Below are 24343 nucleotides of genomic sequence, written 5' to 3' on the forward strand. Positions count from 1 at the left end.
TTGTAAATGATTAATATCCCTGGCCTGGGAACTGGGCGTTTGTGTCGTCCTTAACCTTTCTTTCCTCACATTCAACACTCTACACTTCCGCAATTACACTTACTCGCAGGTTCCCATCATATGGTGAGAGTAGTGGCAAAAGATCTTTACTGGAGAATGAACAAGGGTTCTTTAAAGCCCTTGAAGAGCTAGTGAAACAGCTCGACGACAGTCGCGAAACCAAGCATCGTGATGAGCTGCTTGAAGACCTCACTGGCTATATAGCTTTTAGGGTAAAGAAGAACCTTGATATAAAAAACAGGTCAACATACAAGGGGTGGAAATTAGATTTCAGAAACGCCTAGAGACAGTTTGATGCAGCCTACAGAGAGATGGTACACCACAGTAGTGCAAATGGAAAGAGAGTTCAAATTTTACCACGGGAAAGAACTGAAAGAGGGTTTTAACATCATCACAAACCTTATGGATATCCTGAAGAAGAAATTCTCCAAAATTTATGAGCTTACAAGTTGCTTCGTAAGAAGCCGTTCATTTATTCGAATGGACACTTTTTGAACAAAAGTAAGAAAGACATTCATGAGACTGGGTTTCAGTAAGGTCTAATACAATACTGATAAAAAAGAAAAGCAAAGACATTCCACTGATGTTATAGATAAGAGTGTTTGATATTATTTTTTTAAATATCAGCATTATTCTTTGTGTATAACATACCTGTTAATTTTTTAGGAAAGGCAATTCATTATGATGTATATGAAACCAATGCTAGGAATGTTAATATACAGGACCATTAATTGATATAGCCTATCTAATGTTAAAGTGGAATTTGTTAAGTTCCTGGCACTTGGAGGAGAACCTTTACTGTACTGTTTATGTTGTGAACAGTTTCCTAACATTTGCTGTTTGTGTTGTTGACAGTGTATATAGTTTCCCAATATTGCTTGTAACAACAGACATATTTCTTGCAGTCATCAAGCTTTAATGTTCGAGTCTGTAACAATTAGAGCCCCCTTGTTATTGTTATCATAGGTGAAGGTGAAACGTTTTTGAAACGGATCAACATTGGAGATGAAACTTGGGTTCACCACTTGAAACCAGAGAGCAAACGTCAGAGCATGGAACTGAAGCATCCCGGATCTCCAATCAAAAAAGAAATTCAAGAGTCGAACTTCTGCAGGAAAAGTGATGCTCACAGTGTTTTGGGACTCTCGAGGGCCAATCCTGGAACATTACTAGAAAAAGGGGGAAACAGTAAACAGTGAACATTACAACGATATGCTAGTAAACAAGCAGAAACCTGCAATTCACAACAAACGCAGAGGTTGATTGTCGGAAGGAGTTCTTTTGTTGCACGACAATGCACGCCCACATACCGTCGCCCACACCGCTCAAACTCTTCAGATGCTGCGTTTTGAGGAGTTGGAGCATCCTGCGTACAGTCCCAATCTCACCCCGTCGGATTACCACCTGTTTGGTCCACTTAAAACTGATCTAAGAGGCCGCTGATTGAGCTCCATTTAACAGGTGAAGGAAGCGGTGCATACGTGGCCTGCTGCGCAACCAAAAAACTTTTCTTTTGCAGTGGATATCAGAAAGCTTGTGAAACGATGGACCATGTACACTGAAAAGCAGGGCGACTACGTTGAAAAATGATAACAATAAGAAGAGTCTCTTTTTGTAATAAATTATAAAATTTGATTGCAGATACTCATTAACTTGCCCTAGAAATGGGGCAGCAGTGTGCAATCCATTGCATTATAATGGAAACGTGAGTGGTTGCTACTACAGACCCAATGACCCCTAATACTAATCCCAGCTTGCTTCCCTTCATCGTGAGTGTTCTTCCAAATCACAATTCTTTATTAGATCTGGACTGATCTGCATTCATTTTTCGATCTTCAGATACATTACAGTATTTTACTCAATAATAGACCTGACTTCTCTCACAAATCCATCATCTCTGTGAACAGTGTCAGCAGTATCTTCAACCAATTGCTTGCAAAGTTAGAGTTATTTTCCAACAAGCGAGTCTGTTCCTTTCTTTGAACTTCTTAATGCATGTGCAGGTATTGTTTCGATCAATTTTCTTCCGTACATTCATTGCCCAGATTCTAAATCTCACTGAAAATTATGTTCAAAGTCTTCCCAGGTTATCCTGTCCTGCATGGTTCTTATGTGTAAGCAATAATTTTCATTTTTGCCCATACTGATGGATGTAAACAAATGTTTCAAATATAATCAAAATATTAGGTTCAAATTACAGGGAAAACAACCTAATAATGGTTGTTGAAATGTTCAAAAACAATAGCTAAAATAGGGCAGTGAATAAATTATTTTGTCTAGAATACATTAAATCTTATGACAGTAACAGGTATATCACTGTCTATTGATGATTCATAGTATAAAATTTGACATATGCAGTTCATAAAACGGCTAAGTAGTCGTAATGATCATTCATCGAAGATGGAAAATTTAAAGAATATCCCGATGTTCTTAAAGTGAGTTTGCATCCATCCTTAAGGGCGTTAAATGGGGATATGCTTCGAGGCCGCTGTGCGATACCTGGCCCAGCTGTCAAAGACGCATGTCTATGTCTTGCTCCACCTTGCCCTCATCCTATTTGCATGCAATAGCGCAAGGAGATAGGAATATGGGAGTAATGATCACTATCGAGGTTGGAGAAATGCTTATTTAAATGGTATTTATTTACTTAGAAAATCTTCCCAAAGCCATGGCCTGCCACGGTAAACATTTCGTTTTTTTTAAAATGCTCTTTCTTCCATTTAAGAGGGTTCTTCCTTACGCATAGCTGCCAACTTTTAGAAATAAAAAATAGGAAGATTTTGTAATTCTTGGATTTCATCACATACACTAGTGTAATAAAGTTAAGCATAATCACTAAACGAGGCCATACCGCCTGATAGGAATATCAGACGGATTGCTGAACAAACAGAAGCTGACTCGCACACCGTACGTCACACAACTTGTCCAAAATAACCACTTTCAGAAAGGTTCTGACAGCTAAGGTACACCTTTGACAACAACTAACAAAACTTGGCAATGTCTTCCACAACAAAATATGCTGTTAATAGGGTGTATGGTTACCCCTCACGGCCACACATGCTTCGCAGCGACATGGCATGCTCTCTATCAGATGGTCCAAGAGCTCTTGTGGCAAACGCCTCCATTCCTCCGAAAGGGCAATGCAAAGGTCTTGGAGGGTCCTTGGTGGAGGCTGACGGGATGCAATTCGCCTCCCCAATGCATCTCAGGCATGTTCTATAGGATTCAGATCCGCAGACCTCGCTGGCCAGTCCATGCGATGTATGTCTTCCCCAGCCAGAAATTCATCCACCAGAGCAGCGTGGTGCGGTCGGGCATTATCGTCCATTAAGAGGAAGTCTGGACCAACCGCACCTCTGAAAAGTCAAACATGTGGTCTCAGTACCTCATCCCTGTATCTCTGAGAGTTACCAGTGTTCCTCGGACCATCCATGAAGATTTGCAGGTCCATATGGCCATTCAACATGATACCGCTCCACACCATGACGCCATCACCACCATACTGGTCCCATTCCACGATGTTCCTGTGGTTGTATCAGTTACCCGGTTCTCTCCAGATTAATGTGCGATGGGAATCGTTCTGCAAACTGAAGTGGGATTCATCTGTGAAGAGCACATGCCTCCATTCATTCATGGTCCAGTTTCGATGTTAACAGCTCCAAAGTAAACGGGCCCATCTCTGTGCTGCAGTGAGCGGAACACACACCGCAGGACGTCATGCAAACAGCCCTGCTGTTCTGAGTCCCTGGTACACAGCTTGCCGGGAAACGGCAACCCCTGAGATGGCTGCAAGCTCCGCCAACAATTGTCTTGCAGGTGCACTCCGATTTCGTCAGGCGGTTCAGGCCAGATATCGGTCCTGCTGTGGGGTGGTTACCCTTGGTCGACCTGGTACTGGCCTACAACTAACATCTCCTGTGTCTCGAAATCGTCTCCAAAGCCTGGAAGTGACACTTTGTGGCACATTCAAGGATACGGCAACTTTGGTCTGTGTATGGCCTGCTTTCAGGCAGCTGAGTATTATACCCTGCAAAATGGGGTCCAAATGGCGTCGTTCACCACGAGGCTACACTCCGCACACTATAACAGGGCAAACACGACTGAGGGAATATGGGGCGCAGGTACTGGTTGCGTTTACTTTGCGGTTACGCCGCTAATCATAGCAGGGAACACTCCTTTGCTATACAGAGCGAACACATAAGGTTGGTAGGTGCATTTGGCGTGCGATTTGCGGTCTATTTCCTGTTGCCCTGCTTACTCGTAACTTATGCTTAACTTTTGGACACTAGTGTATACTGCACCATTGTCTAAGTGAAAAAAGGACAGGATAAAAGGCATACATATCTACAGTTGCAATGTGAATTGACCATTAAATTTAAAATCATGAACTAAAAAAACCATAAAAATGGATACAAGAAAAGGTAACTGATCACTCTCGAAATTCGGTTACACGAATTTCTCGATTTCTCAAAGCAAACATTTCCTCCCTTGAAGCAATAAATACTCTAACTCAAATTTTGTGCAACATTAACTGTGCAATAGGGCATTAGTGGTTTGTGAGGAACAGTTAACAAGTAAAAATGGGTTAAGGTGAAGCTGGGAACTAATATGATGGGAACCGAAAAACTAGAACTTATAGTGATCGGAAAATCAGCAAAGCCTCACTGTTTCTCGGCTGTCAATTAATTACCGGTTACGTACAAAAGCAAGCCCAGAAGTCGCGGATGACGTAAGCTCCATTTACGAAACTCGGCTGCGTGGTACCGACGAGAAGTTACAACGTGAAGGGAGGAAAGGTTAACTGCAAAAAACAGAAGAGACTAACGCATTTTTTCCAAAGGTGTTAATGGATCTATGTTTCTTGTTTCACTACTGTATGTACTGTAACCTGTCTTCTAAAAAGTTACTATAAGAAGTGTTATAATTAAAGTGATGCCGTAAAATAGAGTTTCTTTGTAAATTTTTAAGTACCGTACTGTTAAAAATAATGTATTCAGTAAGAGCCCGTAGATACATATGATTCAATTATGTGCTATATATGCTCAAAAACAGTATTTTCTATACCTCAAAATTTCGATAACTCGAAATAAAATTTATCTCCCGAGGTGATTTGAGATATCGAGGTTCCACTGTATTTATATCACACCGACACACGCAACAAAACGCATAGGGTAATAGTTTCCTTTATTAAATTAAAAAATTATTAAAATTAATGGAAATTTAATTTTATAGGTAAATCTGAACACTTGGAGACAACGTTTGTTATGTTTTTTGGCCATAACGTGAAGAGAAAATACCAGAAACTGTCATCGACACAACTCCCTGAAATACATTCAACTCATTAAAATTATGAAGTAAGAATGAACAAAGATGCACTGAAATATGCGAAACTATCAAATACAAAACAGATCGGTATGTCTCATATATTATTAATATACGACTTTGACACGGGGAAAAGCACAGAACCGCTAGAAAAAACACGTGGCTTACAACTCCAAAGAAATTACGCACAGAAACAATGTTAATAGTGCGCGAAACACATAAGAAGAAACTCATTCTTTCGTCCCGATTTACTGAGTCGCTAGCACGCGCTAGCCTCTATTGCTTGTAGGACGATTGCCATCCCGAATCCCCAGCCGTAAAGCACAAATGCTGCTGTAGCGAGCAGGAAACACGACACACGAAGGCGACGGACGATACGCTCACGAAACAAAGCATCAAATAAATACGCTTGAAAATGAAATTGGGTAAATTACACAAGCACATAAGAATTTATCATTTATCCTAGGGGAAGAGTATTAGCCATACTGGAGAGTGTATTGGTCAAAAATAGGAAGAATTAAAAATAAATCGGAAAATCGGAAGACGAGTTAAAAAACGGAAAGTTTCCGGATAAATTGGAAGGGTTGACAGATATGCTTACGGTCAATTCAGCTTTGTCCATAAAGATGGTTCCTCAAAATATGTTGAAACTTAATCCTTTGAGGAAATGAACAAAGAAAAGGAATGGTTTCCCTAGCTCCTATCAGTATTCCTTTCAGACAAGGACCTGCAGACGAGAAGGTCTGTCTCTTCTTACGGTCGACTTCAATTGCCTGTCTCGAATGGGTCTCGAAATTCACAGTATGATCAATAATCATTGCAATCTTCATTCTCGGTGTGACTGCAATCATGTCAATACAGTGTGGGCTTCTATTAACTGCTATACCATCAACTTCTTTGTGTACAATAAGACCTTTCTGTCAACGGGAGGAAGCAATGAAAAATCTTGTTCTGTGGTTTCTTTGTATTATGCAGGTTTTCACCAAGTGGGTGGGATCCCAGGATGAGTGCAAGGGTTTGTGTCTCACTGATGCAAGGCGTACAGTGGTCACCATCTTGAGACCTGCCTGGTACGGCTCTTACAATGCATACATTAGCCTGCAATTTTATTCCTCTCCATTCAGCACTGCTTAAACCATCATGTTTACTGAATGAGTTATTCAGCAGCATCTATTCTTGGAACTGGGTAACTCCTTTTCCCTTCCGAGGTAAAGCACACCAGTTGTCGTATTTCCTTTCTCCATTGCTTTTCTTGCTTTTTTCACCAGGAGAGAGTTCAAGCTTTTGCACACACTGTTTAACTTTGTTATTTAGGTCTCTTATATGATCAATTAATGTTATTGGTGGCCTAAAGTTTTTGGCAAGAGTTCATACATTGAACGAAGACCTCCTGCTTGGTTTGGAAAAGGCTTACACCTTAACATTTCTGCTCGAGTAAAGCATACTGTCTGGAGTATGTGACAAGAGCTGTAAAATTTCCTTTATGGAACTTATCAGAATATCAGTGTATAAGAGAAAATCAAGATTTTATGAAAAGTGAAAAGTGTATATTAAAGTTGGACAAATAAATTGGAAAAATATAGCAAATTTCTGACATGGCTCAAATAATTGTGATGTGTTTAATGTGTCAAGCCATTTTGTAGGATAAAATATTGCAGACTCTTGGAATGGCACTCCAAGATATCCTCTTGGTTCAGTGATCACCATAGTTCGTACTACATCATTTTTTATTTTTTTTTTTTTGCTAGGGGCTTTACGTCGCGCCGACACAGGTAGGTCTTATGGCGACGATGGGATAGGAAAGGCCCAGGAATTGGAAGGAAGCGGCCGTGGCCTTAATTAAGGTACAGCCCCAGCATTTGCCTGGTGTGAAAATGGGAAACCACGGAAAACCATTTTCAGGGCTGCCGATAGTGGGATTTGAACCTACTATCTCCCGGATGCAAGCTCACAGCCGCGCGCCTCTACGCGCACGGCCAACTCGCTCGGTAATGCATCATTTGAAGGTAGTGCTAATGGTTCAAGGGAAAGTATATCTTTGGTAACAGGTCTGATGTGAATAGGAAAGAAGATGAAACCTATGAGCAGTTCAAGTGCTGGCTGTGCACGTACCCACCAGCCGCCACTGATCCTGGGTAGACTATGAAGAATGAAAGCAGGTGATTTGCACTCCTGTTTTGTCAGAAAACAGCATAAAAGCCAAAACAATAGATGAATGCCTTAGGTTTCTATCTGAAAATTGTTTCATATGTGCAAAATGTAACATAGCTAGTAGCACATCGCTACTATACCAGATCGAGTACGAAGGACACAGACCCACACCCAAGATAGAGGGAAGTAAAGACGTGAATCCAGACAGGGATCGTGTTACAAGCTGCCCAGCAAATTTTCTGCACAAAAACTTGCTATTTGATAATGAGGCCTATATCATAGCAGTTGAAGGTGTAAAAGTATGTTGTGAACTCACTGCTGTATTATACTAATCATTTTAAGCCAGTATGAACACATTTTACATGTTCATAACGCCTCATAGTGTTACGTGAATGGTCGCGCGTTCTACTATTGTAGAACATAGGTTAATTTTTTGTTACACTTGTTAAAATAACTTTATCAATTATTTTGGACTTGGATGTGTAAAATATACGATATAAAACCCATGTTATGAATTAAAACTTTTTATTTTTATAAACACATATAATTCAACAAAATTACATGGTAAGTTTTTGTAAGCATCATATCAGCATTTTTACTTAATACAACTGAAAAGTGTCCAAAGATATCCAAATTTTTAAAAATGAATCTTTCTTTGTAATGCCACTTTGAGGAGCAATGATTTGCTACAGAAAGTGTCTATTCGTAGCAGTCATCACACACGACTTTTTGGTGGTCTGGACACACCCATCTCTGGCATGTTTAACAAGTCTTCCTCGTTGATTTATTGCGACGTCTGCCGCAGAGAAAACATTTTCCTACTGTAGCAGCTTGCTCTTTTGGCGCTGGAGCTTCTACAGGGATACGAAGCAAAAGTTTTCCTCTTCGTCGTATCTCTTTTGGCAAGGTTTCCATGCTGGTTCCATCAGTTCAAATGCCAAATCCTTCAGAAATTGCCTACGACTGATATTTGCATTATTCTTGTTGGCTTTGTAAATGTTGAAATCGGGTGTTCTTGAAGTTCATGGGACTAAGGGTTCTAGATACCCCCAGCGAGATGGTTTTTCCCTTTCTCTATTTTCTCTATCCATGTAAAACTCATGCATAAACATAGATGTTGCATCTGTATGTGTTGCTCCAACAGCAGGCTCTATCGGCACAGGTTCTTCATCCTCTTCTTCTTCTACTATTGGTCCTTGTGTGTCCTCAGTATCACTGTGTTCTGCAGTTTCTTCTACAAAATCCTCCTCTAGTTCGTCTTCATCCTCAACACCGAGCACACTTTCATTATCATTTTCTGCCTCCCCCAAACACATTCACACTTGCTCCCTGTTACGTTCCGACATTTTCAATCGTATATAATCACTCAATTGTCAAAAAGGACATGGAGAGAAAAAAATACGCATGAGAATTACGAAACACAAATGGTACACGAGTGGTCACGCAATCTACAATATTAGAACACGACATTGTTGTTCAGCTCAAGCTGAGTATGTGACAGCTAGACGCGCGAAACTGCACTGGGATACATGGAAGGGTGTGGGGGGAAGGTGCATTGACCCTCAAGGCCACAGGTGTTGCCAACCGCTCTACAATAGTAGAATGCGCGACCACTGCAGTGTTAATAAGAAATTGTTACAATGATTAAATTTTCCACCATTCACAGTATAACGGACTACCAATACCCGTTTATTCTTAATGTGCACTTGTCCATCCCATTCATCAGTTTGCACTATCAATTTCATCAAATTATATCAATAAACATACTTGAAAATAATAGCATACCTGTGCACAACATCCAGAGCCAATTGGAATTTTGTCTATATTTACAAATACATTCCTCCATCCAGAGCCATATGCCTTCTCTAAAGTTTTCTTAGTGTAGTACCATGAGTGAGGACGTATCTTCCGTTGTAATTTTGCTAAATGAGAGCACAACTCTTCAGGAAATATATCCCTGCGAGTGGATGCCCACTGTCCAAGTTTGACAAATATTGGTCCAGAGAACTCGATCCCTGCAACCAAATAATTTCGTTTTTCATTAACAATTTAGTAGAATAAATATGCTAACTTATTCAGTATTACTCAAGATTCTTATCAGGAAAGATTTTTAAAGGTCCAGCAGAAAAGGAGAGGAAAACAAATACTTTAAGACATGAAGATTAAAAGGATTGTAGAAGAAAAAACCAGCAGAAACAGGGTAAAACATGGGTACTGCTAAAAAGCAATTTTGCATGAACATACGCAATAATGTATGGCACTGAAATAATCAATGTTTGAATTAATTTCCAACAGGCTAATTATATCCAGCACAACTTACTCCAATTCTTGGCACGACAATACAAACTGATGAGCCAAAAAAGACACCAAGATATTTGAGAAACTGAGATGTAATTTTAACATTTCCCACACTCTCATATGAAACTTTTTTTTTACTATGTACTTAATCTTGGGAAATGTCCTCAAAGATTGCCAAATGGAATTAACTCAACAGTAGGCAACAACAGATCATCCCAAATACAGCTGAAAACTATTGCCTATCACAAGAATGCAAATCATGTTATCTCCATGTACGAGGGAGGAAATTCCCTGACCTAGTGTTAAACAGCACTTACGGGAGTGAAGTTGCCACTGAAATCAGAGGATGCCGCTAGGGCAGTAGCGTTCGTAGAGGATGGGCACAGCTAGGATTATGTGCCTGAGTTGTCACATCACACTGTCTTCCATCAACAATTTCATGTAACGTCAGGAAATGGGTTCATAACATGATCTGGTTGTGGGAGGTCAAGAAATGACTAGTTCTTTTGCCTTTAAAATCTCCATGACTGACACAGGACTGCGGTTCAAGCCAGAAATCGACTTGAACAGGTATGGGGTTTGAATGCCAGTGAGTGGACAGTAAGGAGGAGGTTATGTGACACTGAACTCTACTCCAGGAGACCGGCTACTGTCCCCAATCTGACAAGTCAACATCGACAAAGTAGCTCAAGTTTCACAACAGAACATTGGGACTGGGTTGATGAACAGTGGTGGAGTCCTCCTCATGGATGAATCTTGGTTTAGCCTCAGATCCCCAAATGGACAAGAAAGGGTGTGCAGGAGATGTGGAGAAAGGTATACTCCATGCAACTTCTCTTCACAGATCTCTTTTAATGGCAGTTCTGTGATGGTTTTGGCAGGCATCTCCTTGGCTGTCCTAACAGAGTTCGTCTTTGTGAAAGGTGGATCACTTATGGCCTATTACCGTGCATGGAATCTGGTGAAGATTTCCTACTACTGCAGGACAATGCGCAATGCACACCCTCATGTGGCAAGGTGAGGCCTTCAGTATTACAGTTTTTCTCTTCAGTATCTTGACGAAGGAGGGATCCAGTTAAGGCAATGGCCTGCATGCAGTCCAGATCTCAACGCACTTGAGCATATGTGAGACATTTTTGGGGGAAAAAAATGCATAGCCATAGTCCAGAGACTATGCACGAGCTGCAGGATGTCCTTCAAGAAGAATGGAAGCTCGTTCTTCAAGAGGACATTGCAGTACTCATCAGGAGTATGCCTGAAAAACTCGAAGCAGGCAACACATGTTTCTGAAAGTGCGTGTGATGGTGCGAAAATGCAGTGCAATAACAACCATAACATTTGAGTGGAAGGAAATCAAATGAAAATGAACCATCCTTAAACAATGTTAAATTCTGATACAAACAAGGATGCATTTAGCAAGTTTTCTGTCCCTGTGAATAATTTGCTGTAAATTCTCATTTCACCCAATGAAAATTTCTCAGGGTATCTCATTAGTAGAGAGTTAAATGACAATCATAAAGATAAAAAATAACACAAACAAGTTAGTCATTGATTTCAATAAAAATCTTTGCAAAATCTTAACTGTTGCATTATTGTTTGCTCGTCAGTGTATTATTTAACAATATCATTAAAATGCTGCAAATACTTTCATAACAATAAAGTTTATTTAATCTACTGGGCCTTCCTGCAAATGGTATCTAGATATATAAAATAAGAGTTTTGTCTGTACATTGCTCAGAATTTAAAAAGAATGGTATTTCTCTATCAGTTGTGTCCACAGAAACAAGGAAATGCACTTTTTAATTTTCCGTAATTTCTGTCTGTCTGTATGTGCGCGCATCATGAGAAAACAGCTGAAGAGAATTTAATGAAAATCAGTATGTAAAGTCAGGGAATATGTGGCTACAATCTAGGCCATAAATAATTGAATTCACACTGAGTGAAATGGTAGTTTAGGGGAAGGCCTAAAATTTATTTCTCGAATATTTTCAATAGCAAACGCTCTAAAACGAGTAGGTTGGTCTTCCAATCAGAATTCCTCTTCACCTGTGAAGTCCAAAGGTGACTGAACAGCCCAATACTGGAGGCACAGAATTTTCTGCAGAGATGGCAGATAGTCCCAGGTGGAGCAGCCATTGTTCTCCTTTTTCGTTCTTTTTCCTTCCTTTGCCTCTTATCGTTCGATATTCGCCTACAGTTTTCTTTGAAAAGCAGTGTGCCATGATGAACTGAAAATCTCCAGGATGAACGGTTGAGGACAAAGGTCTCCCTGTTGTTGACATCAGTGTGGCACATCTTCATGTTAGCCTTAATCAAATCCTTAAATCGCTTCCTCTGACCTCCCAAACGTTTATCCACTGTTAACTCAGAGTAAAACACTTGCTTGGGAATGCGATTGTCGGGCATGCGTATTACATGCCCTGTCCATTGTAGTTGACGTCTTAAAACCATGGCTTCTATACTGGCGGTATGTGCCTGTTCAAGTATGCTACCATTTGTGCGTCTATCTTGCCAGGTTATATGCAAAATTCTCCTTAAACATCGCTGGTGATATTGTTCCAACTTTTTAATATGCCGCCTGTAACATGTCCACGATTCAGACACATATAGTAAGCTGGGAACTATAACCGAGTTGTATACGAGGATCTTCGTTGCAGCATTGACATCATGATTGTCAAATACTCGGGATCGTAGTTTGGCAAAGGATGCTCCAGCATGGTTGATTCTAAATTGGATTTCCAAATCTATATTTGCGCTTGATGAGAGGATGCTGCCAAGGTATGGTAAGGAGTTTACTACTTGAAGGCTCACTCCATCAATGGACACATTTATCTCTCTATGTCTTTCTCCAGAGGCTGGTTGATAGAGAATCTGTGTCTTACTGGTATTCAGTTTGAGACCAATCTTTCTGTATGCAGTTGAAAAGGCATTCAGGATAAACACTAGTTCTTCTTCAGACAGAGCTACAACTGCATTATCATCAGCATACTGTAACTCGACTAATGCTGTAGAAAGTGTACTAGTCTTCGCCCTTACACGGCTCAAATTAAACAGTTTCCCACCTAGTCTATAAATTATCTGTATTCCTGGAGGAAGAACGTCCTTAACTAGCTGCTTAACAGTGACTATATATAATGAGAACAAAGTGGGGACAATCACACAGCCTTGCTTAACACCAGTATTGATATGAAATGGATCTCCAACAGAGTTGGTACTGGTAACAGCTGCCTTCATATCAGTGTAGAACAGTTTCAAGATGGAAATAAATTTCTGTGGAAAACCATATATAATCCTAAAATCTTCCACAAAGGATCATGGTTTATAGAATCAAATGCCTTAGTGAGATCAATGAAGGCAATATAAAGAGGTCTATTTTGTTCTCTGCATTCTTCCTGAAACTGACGAGCTGTGAATATCATATCTGTGGTTCCTCTAGAAGGCCTGAATCCAAATTGGCTCTCTGGTAGTATTTCATCCACTAAGGGTAGTATACGATTTGCCAAAATTCGAGCAATAAGTTTTCCCAAGGAAGACAGTAATGATAGTCCCCGGTAGTTATTACAGTCTGTTTGATCACCTTTTATAAATATTGGGGCTATAAGACTATCTCTGAAATCGGGAGGGATTTCTTCAGTGCTCCAAATTTTAACAATCAGTTCATGTGTCACCACCTTCTATGAGAACTTCCACAGGTATACCATCAAGACCGCTGGCCTTGTGCCGCCTTGTATGATTAACAGCATGCTTAACTTCATCCAATGTTGGTAGGGAGCCAAGTTCTTCCTTGATGGGTGCTTGTTCTATTAAGTCATACACTTGTTCATCAACAACTGATTCCTGATTCAGGAGACCTTCAAAATGCTCTTTCCATCTATTCACGATGGAGAACTGAACATTTAGAAGTGTACTCCCATCACTGGACCAGAGTGGATTTCTAACAAAAGTGGTGGGACCACAAACTACTTTCGTGGCTTGGAAGAATTGTCGCGAATCTTTGTCTGCTAGATATTGCAGCTCTTTTTCTTTGGCTGTCTACCAAGCATTCTTGAGCACACGGGTTCTTCTTTGGACATTTGTTTTGGCAAGACAAAAAGCTTTTTTCTTTGCGAGGCAGTTCATGTCCTTTCACCATGCTTGCAAGGTTTTTCTCTTCTCTAATATCAATGCTTCAATCTTTTCATCATTTTCATCAAACTATTCTTGATGTTTCTTGGTCTTATAACCCATCGTTTCTTTGCAAGCATCCCAAATAGTGGTCTTCAGGCATTGCATTACATCCTGATTATACTCCTCCAAGAGTGTCTGATGAAGCAGTTCTCTATATTGTGAGGCATATTCTGGAATCCCAAATTTCATGGTATCAAAACCGTGTTTACAGCTCTTCCATTGTTTTCTCCTCTGAGGGGATAGTGACAAATTCATAACTGATCCAGTAAGTTGGTAATCTGTCCAACAGTCATCCACTCCTGTCATTGCTTTGGTGATAAAAACGTCGCAAAGATCTTTCTTGTGGACAATTGTATAATCAATGAGATGCCAGTGCTTCGATCTTGGATGCCGTCATGAAGTTTTAAAGCAATTCTTTTGGCAAAAAATGGTGTTAGTGATTGTTAAATCATGTTCAGCACATTTTGAGAGGAGTCGAATACCATTAAGCAGACCCTACACGGTCAATAAAACTGTCAGTACCGAAAAATACTGACAGTAATACTGATCGTGTGTTCACTGGAATGATGGAATGACGGCCAGTACTGAAGCAGATCCGGATTTCCTGATCTGCGAGCGTCAGTACTGTAGAGTGGTGGGGATACTGACAGTTATACTGACCGTGTGAGTGCGCTTGTCATTATTTCTGTCAGTATCAACGGAGCAGCAGTGGACGACAAATGCGTTTCTCAGCAAGGCCAAGTAGAGGTGCTTGTGGAACCGTCAAGTAGGCCTATTGCAAAAGTTTATCGAGCTATATGAAACGCTGTCAGAATAAACGTAACACAATACTTTACATGTTTCCACAACTGCTGTACTGATGGAAACTGGTGACATTATAGAGGAAAACTTTAAATCTTCAACATTTATACCAGTTGCAAGATACCTCACTGTCACCGCTAATCTCTCTGCCACCGATAAACAGCCCCGTATGTTTGCATTTTACCTTATTACAAAACTCTCTACCATTCGTAGTAATTTCGCAAAAGTACCCTCACGCATTCAGAGATAGTTCTGTCGTCGCCATAAGACCTATCTGTGTCGGTGCGACGTAAAGTCCCTAGCATAAAAAAAGAGAGAGTTCTGATAATCTTCTGCTTCGGTATATTGTGTTTCCCTCAACACTTCAAATGAGAATACTCTTCTCTTTTCCTAAGCCAATCTTTAACCCATCGTTTACGTTTAAACTGCGTTTTGTGCAGTACTAATATGATAGCTACAAAATGCCCGTCTTTTACGATCCATTTTGATAGAATACCACAATTGCCTGTTATAAATCTCATTCCGTAGTGACGGTTATTGACTTTATTTGTAAAGTGAGAATACCGCAATGGTAAGCTAGTGCAATGGTACTGACCAAAATATTGACAGTAATAATGATCGTGTAAGGTCGCTACAATATTGATGCGTACTGTCAGTATTATTGACTCAGTATTACTGATCAGTATTACTGACCGTGTAGGGTCTGCTTTAGAGTTTTCACTGCCAATTTCATCCTTGCCAATGACACCATTCCATACTATGTTGTTCTTGCCCACTCTGGCATTAAAAACGCCTAGTAAGATTATTTTGTCTTGTTGATTAATGTTTGACAGAATGCCATCCAGATCTGAATAAAATGATTCTTTGATGTCACCATGAGAATCCAATGTGGGGGCATATGCGCTGATCACCGTGGCATGTTGGTTGTCGTTTAACCAAAGTCTTAATGTCATAAAGCGTTCATTATGTCCAGTGGAAAGTTTTGACAATTCCTTGAGAAGATTATTCTTGATAGCAAAGCCTACTCCGTGTAACTGGTGCTCACTGGTAGCTTTCTCCTTCCAAAAGAAGCTGCAACCTGCACCTTGCTCATTCAGTTGACCTTCATCAACAAGACGGGTTTCCTGGAGTGCTGTTATATCGATGTTATATCTTCTTAATTCTCTACCCATTATAGCCATTCTTCTTTCGGGTCTCTCATTTGTGGGGTCATTATTGAGTGTTCTTAGTAGCTGACTATGTTTAGGGCACATTTTCTAGCTCCTTCCCCATGTGAGGTGAGCAGAGCGAACCCTAAATAGTACTGCTCAGACTTAGATGCAGCAACTGAATTGCTACCAATATATAAGTCCGTTATTGGACATTATAAATTTTCTAGCTAACTCATTCTTGGTTGCCTGCGTTTGGCCCTCGTGTGCTAAGTTGGGCTCATCAGCTGGGACTTAGCACACCTCCGAAGACGCAAGGCAATTGCATACCGTGGAGGCCACTGCATAGGCTACTTGAAGCCACCAGCAGTGCCAATGCACTATGAGAGCTATGTCTCATTTCCAAAAATTTGATGCCTGCCTGGCCATCAGATGATATAGATGTTGATTCCCATAGGGAATTGCTCTACAGCCACAGGCCTGAGCAAGACGACTGATCACACATCTATCGCCTATGTGCTAAGTTTTCACTAGAGGCTTCCAAGACATCACAATCCTGTCCCCGTCGCAACTTCTTGATCGCCGCAGGACTTTTGAAGAAGTCATCCATTGTTGGAAGACTGCTGTGCATGAATTCTTTTAGTGAGAGTGTTGCTGCACATCAACAAACGCACCTTACTTGATGATTAGGAAATATGTTCAATGGCAAGCAGATGCAAGACGATTGAATGATTCCTAATCACTGCAGCCTTCATCCGCCATTCCAGTCAAGTAAGGACATTCTGTCCGAACGACTGGTCCGCCACTGAAGACTTTCTATGCCGCTGACAACATGTGGTTCATTCGCATTCAGGGGAAGATTCCCACCCCAAGGGCAAGAGAGTGCCCAACCACTACCAGCTCAAGAGTAGCGCCTACACAGCCAGTCCGTCTGGCATGACCTCATCCACCTCCACAACTGTTGGGAACCGAAGTGAGAGGTTTCTCCTCCGCTTGTTTGCCGTTGGGTCTTCAAGTGATGGATTCCAGTGTCATTTCCTCCACTGAGGAGTATTTATGTTACTATTGGTCCTATCGATAAATACTATATAACTACATAACTTAAGTTATATAGTATTAAATTTCTGATAATTTATGTCTTATACACTTTTACCGTACAGGCTGTGATAACAGAGATATTCATGAATTTGGATTTTTGGTGCTAAGTCCATATCAGTGCCGAGTCGCATGAAAATGAGTAAACAGAATTTAATGGAAATTGGTATGTAAAGTATGTAAGGAACTACAGTCTATGCTATAAATAATTTTATAAGCTACCCTAATATCACAGAGTCTAAAGAAAACTAAATGTGAAGGTCTACAATATAGGAAGCTCATAAGTTAGGAAAACCATAAAGACAGTCTTTCTGAGAATTCTGTAGCGAAGCACGGGTACATCAGCTGGTTTACATATAAAAGAACTCCACTACCTACTTGTATTTTTTCTGCAGATTTCTTTAAATGACATCACTGTAAGGGAGGATGAAAGAAAGTTAAAACCTTTCTTCATAGTGTTTAAGAATAAATATTTTAGAACAAATATAGTGAAGGGGGCAAAACAAAACAAATATTTCTGATTTTCTACATAATGACCAATCTTGCTGACTGTGAGTAATATCGTCACCCCTGCTTCTACTGCCAGCACAACTTTCACACAATTTTCTTTCTTCTGAGCTCATCAATGAGGGTTAAGTAAAACATTTGCCGGTAAAACACTGAAATAGTGGGTGCCAGTTCACTGTCGTGATCAATGCCCTAAAAACTATTCATGTGAAATGTCGAATTATTGGCTTCTTTGCAGTATATATGATGAGCATGCATACTGCAGTTACTAGATGAAGAAGAATCTGGAATACAAAAGACTAGGTTGAAATTCTTCTCAATGCTATAAAGTAGGCTATTCAGATGAAAAAGGAAAGTATCCATTAGATGTCCTTCCTATCATGGAATGAACAGATGACGAAGATGATTGTTGTTTAAAGGGGCTTAACAGCTAGGTCATTAGCCCCTAATGGTACGAGGTGCAACAAAATGAAAATTAAAACTTCAAAATGTATCCACTGACTAGAATCTATTTTTTGTTTTGTTTTACACTGCACCGAAACAGATAGGTCTTATGGTGATGATGGGATAGAAAAGGCCTAGAGTGGGAAGGAAGCGACCGTGACCTTAATTAAGACACAGCCTTAGCATTTGCCTGGTGTGAAAACTGGAAACCACGACAACCATCGTGAGGACTGCTGACAGTGAGGCTCGAACCCACTATCTCCCGGATGCAAGCTCACAGCCGCAATGATGATGAATAAAATTACCGTGAAACAAAAACAATCAGTGGATCCAATTCACAATGCCTAAATAACTGGGATGATATTGTCTAAAGGTGTCCAAAATCCAGGCCACCAGCCCCTCATAATGGTACTAATCACTGGTAAAACAGAACCATGGTATTCCTCCTATAGTGGTACTAAACACAGGTAACGTAGACTCATGGTGTTGCTCACATAGTGCTACTAATCATAGGCAATACAGACCCACGGTGCATAATACTTTATGATAACGCCCACAGCAACACAAACCCATGGTGTTCCACACATAATGGCACTACTCCTAGGCAATGCAGACCCATGGTTTTCTCACATGGTGGTACTAATCATGGTGCCAGCCAAACCTGTGGGGTTTTTCACATAGTGGCACTAATCACAGGCAATGTATACCCATGGCATTTCTCGTAAAGTGGTACTACTCATAGGTAACGCAGACCCATTCTGAACACAGTGGAATTGACCGGTGGAATACACATGATGACACTTACCACAAGCAGTGCCCAGATCCATTGCGTTCCTCACATAATGGTACTGATCCTACGTAACGTAAACCTATGGTTATCCTCGCAAGGGGGTATTAGTCACAAATAACATCGACCCAAGGTGATCCGCACATATTGGTACTAATTAAAAGCAGTCTTATGGTTCTGATGTCATCATCCCTTGGTCGCCCTTTTAGTCACCTCTTACGACAGGCAGGGGATACCGTGGATGTAGTCTTCATATGTGTCCCCCAGCCACAGGAGATAAGGAATGAACAGATTGATGCAACGGTCTTATTCTAAAACCACAGACTGACAGAATAACAAATGTCTTTTCAGTAAAAGTATTAGAATATTATGCAGCACCCCAGCAAAAACATTGGAGCCGGGTCGAGTGGCTCAGACGGTTAAGGCGTTGGCCTTCTAACCCCAACTTAGCAGGTTCGATTCTGGCTCAGACCGGTGGTATTTGAAGGTGCTCAAATATGACAGCCTCGTGTCGGCAGATTTACTGGCACGTAAAAGAACTCCTGCGGGACTAAATTCCGGCACCTCGGCGCCTCCGAAGACCATAAAAGTAGTTAGTGGGACGTAAAACAAATAACATTATTATTAAAAACATTGGGATATACTGAGATAGGTAACTCGCAACTTCCTCTCTGTGAGTTTCATAGAACAGCGTATTTACACACTCACTGTCCAGATGGTTAGTGTCCTTTTCCTAAAATCTAGTATTTTCAGCTTTTCTAATATTCTACTGGAAGGATGGTAATTTGTTGGCAGATCACTAATCCAGATCCAGTATGACAGACTACACCTACAAAGCTATTAATTCACCTGAGTGTTGGCCCACTCCCTTCAAGAGGCTCTATGTTATGCACACACCCCCCCCCCCCGACGTTTTAGACCAATGGGTTTAGTCCCTAGCAAGGACATGCACAGACCTGTCATTTTAAAAAAAATTTAAAAGTGCTTCAGTAGCCGAGAGCAGTCAGCAACAGTTCCTGGGAAGAAACTAAGCTGTTAGCGGCAAAATACAGGCTTACTGTGATGAGATGCAGTGCACTACCGTGGAGCGGCCATGTCCTTAATTAAGATACAGCCATTTGCCTGGTGTGAAAGAAAGAAAGAAACAAACAAACAAACAAACAAAAAAAAAAAACATGTTCAGGGCTGCCGACTGTAGGGTTCGAAGAAAGACAGACAGACAGACAGACAGACAGAGAGAGTGAGAGAGTGTGTGTGTGTGTGTCTCTACTACCCCCGCCCCCATATTATCCCTTTCACAGGCCATTTTGTTTTTGGTGCAGTATAACAATTTTTTAATAATTTCTGGACTGGGAATGGGGAAGTAAATAAGGAGTATTTTTTAAATATGCCTTTATATTGTTAGTATCCCAATAATCTGGTGGGAAGCATTCTTCCCATGGCCCATTTTGGATCCCATTCAAATAATAGCTTATTTTATTCAAAGGCTGCAAAAATAAATTGAAAATTAGCCTACAGAAAACTCAAACATTAATTTTAGAAACAGATTGTGTATGGTGCAAATAAGTAGATTATATTGTTACAAAAGCAATAAAAATAAATTACAATCCTTTTATGACAATGAAAACTTTACTACGAGATGTAAATATATGTTTTACTTTTCATAAAACTCCAAATGCATGGATCTACACAAAGTGGAATATGACAGGTAGTGCAAACGTATCTTGCTCTCTAGTCATACACTTAAGTGGAGCATAAACGACAGCGTGTACCAGCTCGAATTGTTAGCCATCTTAAACCCTCTGCATAATCTATTCTCGTAAGACAAATAAGTCCTAGGTTACAAGTGTTTAGACCCCGAGGTAGCCCTAGCATAGCACTGCAGAGTTAGTCCATAAGACTAATGTATACCAGCCATCTTACCCACTCCTCCTCCTCAATGAGGAGGCAGTAGAACCCTCCCCACAGGTATTCCCATAAGAACAATGTATAGCAGCCATCTTGCACACTCCTCCTCTTCCTCAGATACAGAACCTTGATGTATGATATGATTGTACACCAGCTCAGGCAATATCACTAATGGGAAGGGTACTTTCGAGGACACAATAAAATAAACTAGAGGTGGTGAGAAGGCACAGGAAAATAAATACTTAGGAGGTAAGTATACTTCCCTAAACGTGTGAAAGTGTTAACTTCTCACCACTGGTTTAGGTGTTTTTATTGTGCCGTAGGAGGTAATGAAATCTGTAATGAATTGTGCGAGTGATGCCACACTGTATAAATTTCAGCCAATGGCAGTACCTATTGATGCTAGTGGTAGTGGTACAGGAAAGTCACATAATTTATGATATTAGGGCATAAAAGTAAACGTATTTCTGAAGGAGGGCTGGACAATGAACATACAGTATCACTCTTCCAGAACCCGAATGATTTACCTTTCCAAATGCAGTGATTTATGCTGGGGTGCATTTTGTTAAATTCTGCTACTACACCACATCAATGCGTGCTTGGATAGGGCTGAAGTGTTCAACTGAAGGCACCTTCAGATTTTGCCTTTCAAGAAAAAAACGGGGGTAGAACTTAGTAACGGTACAAGTCTAACCATGCGAGAGAAATAGAGCAGATGCTCTGTTGATCTTAGCACCTTACTGAGGTGCCCAGACAATGCTACCAATTTTTGATGTAAACATAGGTTACGAGGTAAACATAATTGTTTGTAAGACTTTGCTAACTTTGCAACAGAGAAGCAGGTCACACGATGCCTATACAAGGCTGCCACTTTAGGTCTGGTTAGTGCCAAGACCACTGGCAAGTAACTAGACCATTGACCTGGATTGGTTAGACCATTGGTCTGAGGGTATACAAAGGGGATCTGGAGGCACATGCCCCACGGTTAAAGCCGCAAAGCGGCCTACGGGCCTATAGCATCCCCCTGTTCTACGTTCAAGGGAGGACAAAACATGAGTTACAGATATAGCAGGGCCTACTTCCCATGACACTCTCAAACTTTGCCATTTCATTACTTTCATGGAATGTGGCAACCCTTTGGCCAGACATGATGAGAGCACGATCAAAGACAATAGCAAATTGCTCTTCATCCTAGCTGGCCAATAGACACACAGAAAATGGCTGCATTTAGCACATTTATATAGTTTCCTTTTTAATTTTTCTAGATAAGAAAGGATACTTCTTGGGGCAGGTTAGTGGGTCTCTGGAGAGCACAAAGAAGGATATCTCCCCTCTGCTACTTCTGGTATTGATTCACATCATTTCTACATGCTTTTCTCATTCTTAAACATGTATCCCCACTAATGGAAAGCTACCTAATATTTCACCACAGGTTTCTTAACAAAAAAAAAAAAGGGGGTTACAACATTGGTTTTGGAATGTTTACTGTGCAATAGTCGGTAATCACACCTGTCTAGGTACTGTAAGCATCAGTAATTTCGGGAAATTACTGTCAATAGCAGCCTTTCTTTACCTGGCTACTTTGGAAAATGTCCTCTGTTTTGTGACGTTTTATTATAAAAGTAAAGGTAGATACTGCTACTTGGTCCCCAACAGAAGCACCTAACACTTCTTCTACGTAAAATTTTTAACGCTTTTTTTTTTTTTTTTTTTGCTAGTTGCTTTACATCGCACCGACACAGATAGGTCTTATGGCGACGATGGGACAGGGAAGGGCTAGGAGTGGGAAGGAAGCGGCCATGGCCTTAATTAAGGTACAGCCCCAGTATTTGCCTGGTGTGAAAATGGGAAACCACGGAAAACCATTTTCAGGGCTGCCGATAGTGGGTTTCGAACCCACTATCTCCCGAATACTGGATACTGGTCGCACTTAAGCGACTGCAGCTATCGAGCTCGGTTTAACGCTTCTTAATTTATATAGCCTACTTTTATCTCTTGTACCAATGCTTAAGTTATAGGCCAACAGAAAAAAAGTGTATTCTGACTATTATACAAATGTGTGTGTTTTTAAACTGAAACTCATAATGAGAATGCAATACTCACCGAACAAAAGAACGCTGTACCAAACATTTTTGAAGCGATAACATATTAAGGACAATGGATACAATAACAGCACTGGTAAAAATGTACATATTAATTGGATTATTCGTATGAATGTTTGCGTGATCTCCCAAACTGTCCACAAAATCATAGAAAGAACATCTTTAAATTTCTTCTGTCTCTTCACTTGTAGCTGCTGTAAATGTGTACAACATATACTTTCTCGTTCAGAGATTGCAAAGGGGAACACAACATTAAGAACTGGAATTGTGCAGGGATGAATACTTGTGGACCAGGTACTGAAAATACCCCACGCTGTCCTAGATCGTTGAAGAAGAGAACTGTGATCCTTCGAAGTCCTCGCCAAAACACTCAGAAGAAATCTATTCGCATTTAACGCAACACAACCTTTAGCCAGATGGCTGAAACGAACTGCGAAGATACTGCATAAACCCATTCTCTTAGTTTGAAATGTGCGCTATATACATGATCCAATAAATTGGCTTATAGCCAACTGCAACACATTCGTAACCTAAAAAATTATCCTTGGCCCCAGGGGCCCCAGTATGTTCTGTTCTGTTCGTGAAGTTGATTTGGGCTCGTTATTTCACCCAGACACAATACTGTATTATTTGTACTAGTTCTACACACGCACACAATTTCAATAAAGTAGTACACCAATGCAGTTGACAATGTTTTCTGAGTACGGAGTACTTGAAGATTGAGGGAAGTAGACCATGCAGCAGACTCACAATATGGGTTCAAAGTAGTTCAGGAAAAGACGTATCACCTAGACAATTGAGAGTGAGGAAATACGTATACAAGACTAGGAGATATAGGAAAAGCACAGGGACACAAGGTATACTAATCTTCACGCTAGAGTGGCCGTCTCAGCGACTTCTACAAAACATTAGTGATGCGCGCGAATGACGCCTGGAATCGCGAGAATCGGTTCCCACGACTCCGCGGTCGCACTCAATGTCGCATGCGAGGAATCGGTTCCCGATGACGTCACGAGAGTGTTCCGGTCGCACTCAATAGAGTGAGTCTTCCGTATATAAGTGGAGTAAATTCGAACGTGTAATATTTACTATTTCTTTTGTATACAGTGAAATGTGTAACTGGTTGTCGTGAATGAATTATGCCACATAATGAAATAACAATTTACCCTGGTAGTCTGGAAATCACATTACACATTTCGACACTGGGTGTAGCAATCGGCATTGTTATTATGCTCATACTGTATTTTCCTAATGTGGTTTTCAATTATCGCTAGTATAAACGTATAAAATATGTGGAATTAAGTCACATTTTTAATAAGTATACAACTTGTTTCCTAACATACTGGCTTCCGTTGCATTTAATTTGCAATGAACATACCGTACCACTGTCGGGGTCACTGGCTGAATGGTCAGCGCTGAGGCCTTCGGTTCAGAGGGTCCCGGGTTCGATTCCCGGCAGAGTGGAGGATTTTAATCGCCTCTAATTAGTTCTCTTGGCCCAGGGACTGGGTGTTTGTGTTTGTCCCAACATTTTCCTCTTCATATTCAGACAG

The 24343-nt window shown here is 40.6% G+C and overlaps 1 protein-coding gene across 7 annotated transcripts in view; it reads right to left on the reverse strand.

The window, feature by feature from the left end:
- The window catches only part of LOC136866478 (uncharacterized aarF domain-containing protein kinase 2), a 158578-nt gene extending 135204 nt beyond the window's left edge, over positions 1 to 23374 (reverse strand). For 6 of the 7 annotated variants that reach the window (XR_010859553.2, XM_067143473.2, XM_067143472.2 and 3 more), the window contains exons 1-2: positions 22792 to 23374; positions 9319 to 9548 (exon numbers count right to left, since the gene is read on the reverse strand). Coding sequence is in view for 6 of the 7 variants with exons in the window: in XM_067143473.2 (XP_066999574.2) it covers positions 9319 to 9548; positions 22792 to 23245 (684 nt within the window). In the remaining variant the exon portion in view is untranslated. The remainder of the gene's footprint in view (positions 1 to 9318; positions 9549 to 22791) is intronic. The other variant, XM_067143476.2, reaches the window with a different exon arrangement.
- Positions 23375 to 24343: the final 969 nt, after the last annotated feature.

Source organism: Anabrus simplex, chromosome 3 (assembly GCF_040414725.1).
Source record: "Anabrus simplex isolate iqAnaSimp1 chromosome 3, ASM4041472v1, whole genome shotgun sequence".
NCBI lineage: Eukaryota > Metazoa > Arthropoda > Insecta > Orthoptera > Tettigoniidae > Anabrus > Anabrus simplex.